This window comes from Mesitornis unicolor, unplaced genomic scaffold (genome assembly GCF_000695765.1).
Source record: "Mesitornis unicolor isolate BGI_N332 unplaced genomic scaffold, ASM69576v1 Scaffold54983, whole genome shotgun sequence".
Taxonomy (NCBI): domain Eukaryota; kingdom Metazoa; phylum Chordata; class Aves; order Mesitornithiformes; family Mesitornithidae; genus Mesitornis; species Mesitornis unicolor.
This window is the reverse complement of record NW_010175041.1, coordinates 364-11,515: the sequence shown is the minus strand read 5'-3', so window position 1 is coordinate 11,515 and position 11,152 is coordinate 364. Positions and strand designations below refer to the sequence as shown.

General features: G+C 36.1%; 1 protein-coding gene across 1 annotated transcript; it reads left to right on the top strand.

The window, feature by feature from the left end:
• Positions 1–907: 907 nt before the first annotated feature.
• On the top strand, positions 908–10,455 carry PLK4 (polo-like kinase 4; the record flags this gene model as incomplete). Its single annotated transcript, XM_010181223.1, has 9 exons — positions 908–1,940; positions 3,963–4,063; positions 5,428–5,801; positions 6,679–6,783; positions 7,178–7,280; positions 8,066–8,215; positions 8,912–9,042; positions 9,843–9,934; positions 10,314–10,455. Coding segments are annotated over 9 exons (2,231 nt in total), but the record flags the coding sequence as incomplete, so codon positions are not given.
• Between the last annotated feature and the right edge of the window lie 697 nt (positions 10,456–11,152).

Below are 11,152 nucleotides of genomic sequence, written 5' to 3'. Positions count from 1 at the left end.
TATGGATTTTTTTGGAGCTCAGATCACATGAGTAAAGGGTTACTGCTATACAGGCATCATCTATTTAATTCAGATCTGCAGCAAAAATAGTTCACCTAATGGTGCCTTAGTTCTAAAAGCTGATAAACCTTTGACCTGGATAAAGAAGTCTCTTCCTTTGAGGAGTTGTTTCTGCTGAAATTTGTTACTCGCCAGTCTTTGCCCTCTGCTAAGAGAAAGAGGAGGACTAAAATGCTTGCTCTAGAAAGAATGATTCTTAAAATTGTTGTAATTGCAACATCTTAATAAATGGTGCTGTTTCAGCCTGGATGAGGCTTTGTTATTCCTATTGTAAGCTAAAACTCTTGAATAGTCCCTGAATTTCTAATGTAATAGAACATAAAGACTATCCCGATATTGTGAATTTAGAATTTTTTGAGAAATTGAGATACTGCTAGCCTTGCCAATTTGCTAAAGGTAAAACAAATATCCAAATTCTCTCCTATATTTTATAATCTGCATATAGTAAAGCTGCTTGATTTTTTTGCATTTACTGTTTCTGAAAGTGTGGAGCTTAACTTTTTAAATTCTTCAGAAACTGATTTTAGAAAGTTTAAGACAAAGTTATCTCCAGTCCTGTTTACATTGTTCTGTTAGCAAAGAAGCAAATCTGATTACTGCATTACAGAACGTTGTTATGCATGGTCTTAGAACACAATCATGTCAATAATTTAATAATTTAAGCAACAGCTTAAAGCAAAAAGCAGAAAGTTAATTCCAGTCTCATTAGCATGACTCTTAACCATCCTTGTAACATCCTTATTTAAAAAAAACCAAAAGCAAGATCAGTAGTAGACTTTAAAAAGTTGTTATTCTTGCAGCTATGTTTTCAATTATATGACTGAAACATCTGGGTTTGTTTTGACAGCCCGACACTTCTTGCATCAAATTATCACGGGTATGCTGTATCTTCATTCTCATGGAATACTGCACCGGGACCTCACTCTTTCTAACATCTTACTCACCAATAATATGAATGTCAAGATTGCTGATTTTGGACTAGCAACTCAGCTGAAAATGCCTCATGAAAAACATTACACCATGTGTGGAACTCCAAATTACATTTCTCCAGAGATAGCCACACGCAGTCCGCATGGACTTGAATCTGATGTGTGGTCTTTGGGCTGCATGTTTTACACTCTTCTTATTGGAAAGCCACCTTTTGACACTGACACAGTCAAGAACACGCTGAACAAAGTAGTATTAGCAGATTATGAAATGCCAGCCTTTTTATCACGAGAGGCACAAGACCTTATACACAGGTTGCTTCGCAAAAATCCAGCAGATCGTTTGAGTCTTTCCTCAGTGCTGGATCATCCTTTTATGTCCAGGTGTAGTTCTGCACGGAGTAAAGATTCGGGAACTTCAGAAGATTCCATGGACAGTGGAAATGCTACCATCTCTACAACCTTCACAGGCTCTTCCAACATCAGTACCAGTGGTTGCTTGAAGGAAAAGAAGAAGCTGCTAGTTGGACAGCCACTCCCAAATAAAATTACTTTTTTTCCTAAAACCAAGAATTCCAGTAGTACTTCATCTGTAGATGGAAGCGGTTCTTTTCATCAGTGGGGAATTCAGGAAAAAGAAATGGGCATAACTGGCAGGGGAAGAACCATGCAACTTGCTGAAGAGAGACCACATTCACGCTACCTCCGAAGAGCCCACTCTTCAGATCGCTCTGGCACATCCCATAGTCAGACTCAAGGCATATCGAATATTGTTGAGAGATGTCACTCTATGGAACTGCTTTCTAAGCCTAGAGTAGGAACAAGGGAAAATACAGAATGCTTTTCACCTGTGAACAGCTATACTGATATAGGAGAAATATTTAAGGAGAAGACTTCGAGTGGTACTGGTTCTTTTGAAGGGCAAAAATCTCCACCTGTAAAAGACCAACCGCAGTAAGAATCAGTTTTTATTAGTATGAAATTTAAAGCTGCCTTATGTTAAATGTGTGCTTTTTCTTGTAACTAAGCTGTAGTAAGTGCCGGAAGTCTCTACACTTGTAGCTTGAATGCCAAATAGGAGGGAACGATAGCTGATGGGGTTGCTATGTAGAGGTTTACCTCCCTACTGTCCCTGTCTTAAAGTTTAAAGATGCAGCGCATCAGCTAACTAGATTGTAGCGTTTATTTATCCTGCTAATATTCTATTAGCAACTTATTTCTATGTGCTGCAACTTGAGTATTTCTCTCCCCACAGTAATTGTAGTGAGGGAGCCTTGCTCTTCTTTGAGGAAGAGATGTAAATTAGGGTAGAAATCATTCAGAGTGTGACAGCTAATGCTTTTGCTTGCTGCTTTGTTTTTTTTTTTCCCTGTTCATCTTTAACTAAGCATTATGCTTAGACAAGATAAAGGGTGGGGGAAAGCCCCAGCCAATTAAGTACAAGATTAAGTGATGGATTATAAAACTGGTATACCAGAAAGGAAAATAACACTTGAAAATAACTATCTGAAACTTAATTCTTTCTCCTTAGTTGCAGTTTCTGGATGAAAATACTTACTTTCTTCCTTCTATACATGGAAGAACTTTCCCAGCTTATAAAAAATAACTCAGGTGTCAGATCTACAAGTGATACAGGGATGTTCTCTCCAATGTTGGAGGCCTTGTCTTTGCCTTCTGTGTAACGAGCCCTTTTTTGTAGTAAACTTCATCTGTCTATACTGAGAAACTTGCTTTGTTTTTTCCATCAGCAGAATCTCAAAGAGCACTTTTCTATTTTAATATAAGGACTGTCACATATCTTAGTTCTTGCATTTTTCACTGCATTAAGAAGTGGCAACTTTGTGTAATGGCTTATTTTTCTTTTTTCAAATCATTTCAGGGAAAATCCAAATGAGCACTTTGCCCTTCAGAAAAAGTAAATGAAGTACGAGGTTTTTCTTAACTATGCACAAATGTTTGGCAATGTGTCTGTGTTCAGCAAGTTCAGTGGGCATTCTTTCTAGTTTAACAAATGTTTGATGAATCAAAAAAAAATTATACCTAGGTTAACTTGCTTTTATTCTTCATGATTTCATAAAGACATGCTATATGTAAATGTAATGGACTACTAATAAGTGTGGGCATTAACTGAATGGTTCCTAATCCTTTTTAAAATGGTTGATTGAAGAGCCCTTTACATCTATTGTTAGCCTGCAAGGCAATCTTAAATGCAAGATTTTAAAACCTAAATTAGATTAGTCTATGAAGGTTGTGATAACTGAGTCCTTGCCAATGGTAAAGGAGCAATCATCACAAAAGGAAAGTACAGGCTACAGAGATAGAAAACCTCACAGGTACTTAGTGTGATTTTTTACAACAGATCAGTGATTCTGCAGTACCTGGTTTTTTGTGTGGCTTTTATTCTTCAATATGGGGATTATAGCTTGAGTTCACCTGTGATTACATATATGTCATTGTCTAAAAAGCTGGTAAAATCTTTAATTTTGGGGATTTACTATGTTTTATATAAACAGAATTTATTTTAGGTGATAAGATTGCCTACATATTTCAGCTGCGTATTTATGCTGAATGAGATCCACTGGGGTCATGGATGTCATTCCTGTGTCTTCTCTGTGAATTAAGAACTAGATGTTAGAACAGCCACTGCTGGCAGCATTGTCAGTGGCTTCTTTTATTCGTGTATGTTGGTTCCAAGAGTCTACCAGTGAGTGCTAACAGGTTTAAATTTGTGCTGAAACTTACTAAGAGCTTTTTGTTCCATTTGGAAACAGTATTTTGTTTTTTTAATGCTTTAGCCAATTAAATTACCCATGAAAAAAGCAGCATGTTCTATGCTGTTTCAAGCTGGAAAATGCCACCTGAATTTCTTAAATCTTCTAAAAGGAGTTGTAGTTTCTGCAGCTGTAACACTATAACTTTTGTTGTGCAAGTGTCTCTGATGTAATCTTGATTACCTGTGTAACTTTTATTTTGCAGCTCAAATTATCTTTGCCCAATGAAGCCCCAGGTTGGTTTGTTAGAGCAGAAGTCCCAGGCTGAAACAATGCAGCAGTGGCTTGGAAGCATGCAAACAAATGGTGTGTTCCTAATCAGTTTTCTCTTTTTGTACTCAAGTTGGAGTAGTGACTTGTAACTGTTTCTATGTTTTTTTTCTATATTTTATTTCATTAAACTTGAGACAGAAGGGATATCTCTATGGCCGAGTACCTGGGATACTGGAGTATAATGCTGGCATCCTAAATAACAGCAGCTGGGGTATTAACATAGGCTACTGCACACAGATTTTTTTTCTGAATGAAAAGCATGGTAAATGCTAAACTGTCTTGTCACTGACAAAAGTGGACACAGATATTGTAAGAGGCAAAATTATTTTCAGCATCGATAACATGTAGAATCAATCTTAAGCAAGAAATATCCCATTGAAAACATTGTTTTATTCTTTTTTGGACTAAGCTGTAATGTTTTAGTTTCCTGAGGTAGAAATTAATTTCAGGAGGTTTTGTTGTTAATGTTGCTCTTGTGCTGTTGGGTTGGTATAACTAACTGTATGTTACTGCCTTCATAGGATTGAAGAAACTGAATAATTAGCTTCCTAAAATGAGGTCATTCTCTGTCAGTATTTTGGAGGAAAAAAAAAATAAAATAAGGAAAACAGAATTCTGGAACCTGCCATAATTATTCAGTTGTGACCTGACACATGTGCAGTTATAAATACGTGACAAAAGATTGGCTGGTGACTCAAAAGCTTTGTTAGTTTAGTTGTGCAGACACACCTTATGAGAAAATGGGACCTTAGTGAATGAGAAAGATGATAAGGCTGCAGAAGGAGGGGTGGAGGAAGGGATAAAAGACACAGAATGCAAGGAGTTGTTCTTTGTCATGCTTCATATTACATAATTTACAAATAATGTAATTTAATCTTAAAACTGAATCACAAATCCCTTCTGGCCTTTTTTGTTTTGGTATTACTGGACTCCTTCCCTTCCTATTTACAGGGAACTGAAATCATATGACATATGGTCTGAATAATCCTATTTAATTTCTGGTCCCTTCTCAACTGTCCTGCAACATGGCAGGAGGAGTGAATTACTTTTCTGGATGAGGTGAAAGTTGATTAAGTGCTTAAATATCAGACCTAGGGAATCAGTCATAGGAAGTTTAAATATAAAAATAGGGGGTTTTTTGTCTTTTCATAAGTGACTGGAAATAAAACAAGGGTTTTAGAGTATACAGTTAACATCTTGAGTGCTAAAACCTCTGGTTGATGTTAAAACACTAGTTAGCTAAACTGAAATTTAAGTGAAACTAGGGCCTAGTGGCTTTCTGAATGTTAAGTAAGCTGTCTTTCAACAGATTAACCTAATTCTTGTAAACTAATTCTTGTTTAGTTATCTATTTGAATGATCTTTGAATCTACAATGTACCTTTATGATGCTTCCAGTTCAGCTGAGACCACCCGCAGACCTAACTGGCAACGGCAATGCATATGGAGGGTTTCGCTATCATCTGGATGCACAGCAAGATGCATCAAGAAATGCATGGAACACCTTAAAAGATGTCAGGAATCATGATGCATCCATTGACTGTCCACATTCTTTAAACCAGAGAATCCCAAAGAAATATGTCCCTGGAGTTGTTTGCAAATCTGAGAAAAATCAACCATCTTCTACATGTGGCCTTTGGTCAACTGCAGAACAAAAACAAGCATGGGGCAAGGAACCACCAGCGCAACAGAAATCTACACTGCGAAGTACAGTCTCGCCTCTCAGTGCTCACAGGCTAAAACCCATCAGGCAAAAAACAAAAAATGCAGTGGTATGTATCAGTTCTTAAAACAGAAACAGTTTAAGTATTAAATATAGTGTGAATACATCTTAAAAATCACTTGGTAAACCAGAAGTATTTGCTTTTATAGAACTTTATGATAATTTAATTTAAAGTTAAATTAGTAAGATGCATCTTTGGTTTTTTAATACGGAATATTGTAACCTGGTGGTCACTTCCTGCAAAAAGTGACATTGCATTGTTTGTAGTTTACAAGCAAAGAAATTGTAGGCAGACATAACAAATATTAAATGCATATACTTCCTACAGTTCTAAAACTCTGTACTGCTTAGCTGTACAAGATGCATTTAAACTTTCAGCATTAAGATTTTAACTGTGTCAAACACATAAAACACTTTTACTAGTTAGACTAAAAAACTGGATTAGAAATTAAAATAGTCTTGCTCTCAAATAGAACTTGAGTCTTTTTCCTATAGTGCTGCTTTTTCCCTGTCTTATGTGGGAAAACAAAACAAATTCCCTTAATCCTTACTGATAACAACTTTTCTGGTTGGTTTGTTCCTGGTATCATCCTCTTACCTTTTGTTCTATTTCTTGCAGTTGTGCTTATCCTGTCCTCTTTCTCCACACCCCCTAATTTGTTTTTTAATGAAGAATATAATAGAGCTGACCTGTCTTAATTTGATTTGTCACTTAAGAAGCCCCACCCTCACTGACCAGGCTTATAACCTTCAGTCACGATGAAGTGTTCTGTTTTAATAGCAAAAGTTACTGTAAGAAGCATTTATAAGTTTGCAGTCCGTTAGAGGAAGAAAACCAGTTTTTCGAAGTGTTTGTAGAAAAAAGTTATCTTATTTTGCCAGAGAGTAAATGACATTTTGTCTAACTTATATTAAATATATTTTAGGTGAGCATTCTAGATTCTGGAGAAGTGTGTATGGAGTTTCTAAAAGAACACCATTCACAAGAACTTGTGAAAGAAGTTCTCAGAATATCTTGTGATGGAAATGTGGTATGTTTTCAATTTATTTGTTGTTTAAAGGGCTTAGAGTATTCTGTTCTTTCAGGGTGGTTGTTTTTTTTTTTAAATTGTCATTTAAGTGATTGTTTGAAAAAGCAGTGTTTACATATGCACAACTGTAGTCTCCTTCCTCCTGCCCCCTAGTACAGCCATTCAAATATAGGTACCAAGCAGTTATTTCAGAGCAAAATTGGACTTGACTTTTGGAATATGTGAGGTGATATTGAAAACTACTGCTGTTTAATTACTTAAAGGAATAGAGCATTCATGGCAAATTATAGTAATTAATTAAACTGTGACTTATTTCCATACCTGTTAAATGTAGGAAGTGCTGTGGTAAATTGCAGCTGTAAACATGTTTGGGTTTTTTCCCCCCTTCTTGTAGATTGCAGTTTATCATCCAAATGAAGGAAGAGGTTTCCTTCTTGATGACAGACCTCCTGCTCCTCCTGAAGACATCTGTGTATATAATTTTGACAACTTGCCAGGTAACCTGAAATTTATTTTTAAAATTATGATAAATAATGTGATTAAGTTAATCTTATTTGAGACTTCAGCTTTTACCCAGTACTTTTCAGGTAACTCTGTGGATAAAACTCCTTTGAGAATAAGATTCAAACTACAGTTTAACTGGAAGTTATAAATTGAAACTTTATGTGAAGTACAAACACACAGGCTTTAATTAATTTTGTATGAAAATTATAAGGAATCATCCTTTATAATGTGTGTACTAAAATTCAAGCTTTCATATTTTTCTTATTCATATTGGAAGCTTTTAAAATGTGAATTTAAGAAATATTATAAAGCAACTTTACTTTGTGCTTCCTAATACTCATAACTTGAGGAGGGCGAAGGGGAAAAATACTTGAAAGCATTGACAGAGTATTTAAGGTAGACGGCTGAAGAACAAATATAAGCTATTCTTGAGAGAGAAGCAGACTGATTTACTAATTAGAGATCTAAGACCTAAAGCCAGGAAGCCAACTAGATTGTGATATCTAGTTAAATGATATAGGCAGCACTTTCCTTTACTAAGTTGTTGTGGTTCTGAACCATGTTAATTGAAGCTATTCAACTGAAGCTATTGAAGATGTATACTTCTGTAAAAGTGAAAACAAGTCAGTTTCTTTGAACATACTTCTTTAAGGTACTTAAATATGACAACCTTCAGCTATCGGATACATATTTAAAATCACTTCTCTTCAGGCTGGTGCACAGTGTTTAATCTGATGACTTCTTGATTAAAGTTCTTAATTTTTTTTTTTTATTTTAGAGAAGTACTGGAAAAAATACCAGTATGCAGCCAAGTTTGTGCAGTTAGTAAGAACAAAAACCCCCAAAGTTACGTTCTACACAAGATACGCCAAGTGCATGTTGATGGAAAATTCACCCACTGCAGATGTTGAAATTTGTTTTTATGATGGTATGTATTCATTTTTGCAGTTATGCAAGTAGTTATATCATGTTCTTAAAGCTGCACTGAAGTATTGCCAAACATTAAACCAATTTAGGTAGAAGAAAATACTAGATTTTTTTGCTACTCTGCCTTTATTCTAGCACTTGCAGATCAGTATATTATTCATTAGTTTCTTACTGGTATCTTCTTTAGAACTGTTAGAAAAGTATTATTAAACTGTGCCTTGTTTTCGTTCATCAGCTCTTCTTTGTATCTATGTTTGATAGTTAATCTACTTAGTGAAAGCTGTGTCCTTACTCCAAGCTTTCCATTGTTAACTGAGGTAATTGTATTACCAACACCACTCACTGGAGAAAGCCACTGCCTGTCTTCTCCTGTCTATGCTTCATGAACTAGACTGCACTGATGATTGTTTTCTCAGGTTAAGGTTTAAAAAGCTAGTTATTAAAATTCATAATAAATGCATTATTCGACCCATTTAACTAATGATCTTTGGCCACAGAGGGCATTCGGTTACTTTCACAATCTCAGTTTAAGTGGCTTTTTACTTTTAGTCCTAGAGCTTATGCAGGAGTGGTTCTGTTCTTGCAGTAGTTACATTTGTGAGACACACTTTAGAGTAGAATGTAATGGCAGAAATCTGTATTTCATAGATGCTGTTACTTTATACAAATCAGACTGGAAATTTTTACATTTTTACAGGAGCAAAGATACACAAGACAGCTGGTATAACTCGTGTAATTGAAAAATCGGGGAAATCCTTCACTTTGAAAGGAGATAGTGAAGCAGGTTTGAAGAAGGAAATACAAGTATATATGGATCATGCAAATGAGGTAAACTGCTTTATATAGACCTTTTCCGGTGTAGAGCAACCTTCTGAAAAATTCAGTTTATCTTTTATAAATGTGATTCCGGTGTTGCTTTTAATATTTTTCATTACACTAATAAAGAGGGATGGTAAAGTGGTTTTTGGAAGAGCAAACACCAATGCTGAGGTTACAGTAACAGTGCGTCACAATGAAGACAGAGGAAATTCTTACTAGTGTGTAAAGCAGGTTTGCCTCTCTGGTGAAGGGATTAAACAGAACAGATAAAGCTGCTTTACACAAAAAAACCCAATCAATCAAACAAAATTAAACAAAAAAACCTGCCACCACACAAAAAACCCCAACCCCCCAAAAAAACCAAACCCAAAAAAGCTGAGAGGTGTTTTAACTGGCCTGCCTGCTGTGCTTTCCTCCTCTTGTTTAATGTCACCCAGTCAGCACTCACAAGAGTAATTTTCCATCTATGAACTTAGGAAACAGTAAAAAAATAGTACAGATTTCCTCTTCAGTCTTCCTTCTGTTCTGTAATTTTCTGGAATAGCATTCGGGGGTCTTCTAGTCCTGCTAAAAAAGGGAAGAGATGTGAATAAGAGCATAATTCCAGATGTGGTCCCTCCAGATGAGGGAGTCTTGCTGTAATATAGCTTTTTGAATTGCCTGCATGGTACGTGAGTGCAGCTATTACTGATATTCAGTACCATTGAAAAAAGCACTTCCTTGTTTAGGCTCACCTGCCACACTAAATGTATATGAAATAGTTATACTGTTCTCCATTAAAGACTTTCACAAGCTGCTTCTCATTCCAGGGACATCGTATATGCCTTGCATTGGAATCTGCTGTTTTGGAAGAAGAAAAAAGGAGTGAACACATCCCATTTTTTCCAATAATCGTAGGAAGGTAATATTTTCACTTGAAAATACTTCTGCGCTTAAATATTCCTACTAAGCAGCCTTATGCAGCTAATGTTTGCAGAAGTCAGGGTTGCTTAACAGAGGCTCATGGTCATTAGCAAGATAAATATTAACTTGATAGCATGTGTGAGCACCTTATTTTGGATGTGCAAAGCCTCCTTTGATACTAGAACAAATACACTTACGGGTTTTGACTAAACCAGATTAACAATAAGCATGTGTAAAAACAAGTCTGCAGAAGACTGGTGTCATCAAGTGCTTTGTACAGTCCATGGTAAACTGAAGAAAAAGCAATGCTTCCTCACTTGTTTCTTCACTCTCTTTTGAAAAGCCCTTTTTCACAATTTGTCTCATTATTTTTCCAGAAAACCTGGCAATACTGAATCACCACAGGCTCTAGCACCTCCACCTATGGACAGTACAAACTGTTCAAAAGAAGTAATGGCACTGGAAAGAAATACAGCTGCCAGTTCTAATCCAGTTCAGACTCCAAACTGTACTCCTTCTGTAAGTACACAAGAACATACCATGGAGTTTCTAGTGTGTATTTTTTTAACAAGTGCAAGTGTAAATATACGTATGTATAGCCAAGAAGGCTTTGTATGCAATTTCATCTAGTTCATTTAAAAGACCCTCAAAGCTTCAGCTGCTGAATCACAGCTTTGATACAACTTCCCCAGCTAACTGAATTGTACTGAGGTCTTTGCACACAGAGTTTGTATCATCTTAACTTGGCTGAGTTGACATGGGTCTGCATTTCTGCCTTTCAGTGGTAGCACATGTCCTCAGTGCAGAATCAGCCAGCTTTCACTTGACTGAAATGAACCTGGCAACAACAGTTCCTTAGGTCTTCAGTACTAGTATTGATTTTTACAGTGGCTTAAGGTTACCTGTCACCAGAGTTTGAACTCAAGGGTTCAGCATTCAAACTCATTCTTCTGTTTGCAATATATCAAACACTTAGGTCTTTATTAAACTTTTGCTGTTTGCTTCCTCTTCTGAAGTAGGTATTTTTGAGTAAAATAACACAATAACTGGTTGCTTTTCCATGTTGCTCTTGGCTCTTTTTGTCACTTTCTTTATATATAAACTAGATCTGTATATCCTGAGGTACAGCTTATTTATTCTTTCAGGTTCCTGTAGTTATCAGGATACTTAATTTCTTTCCTGACCAAGCTCTCCTCTTTCAGAGGCATCCCCTGAC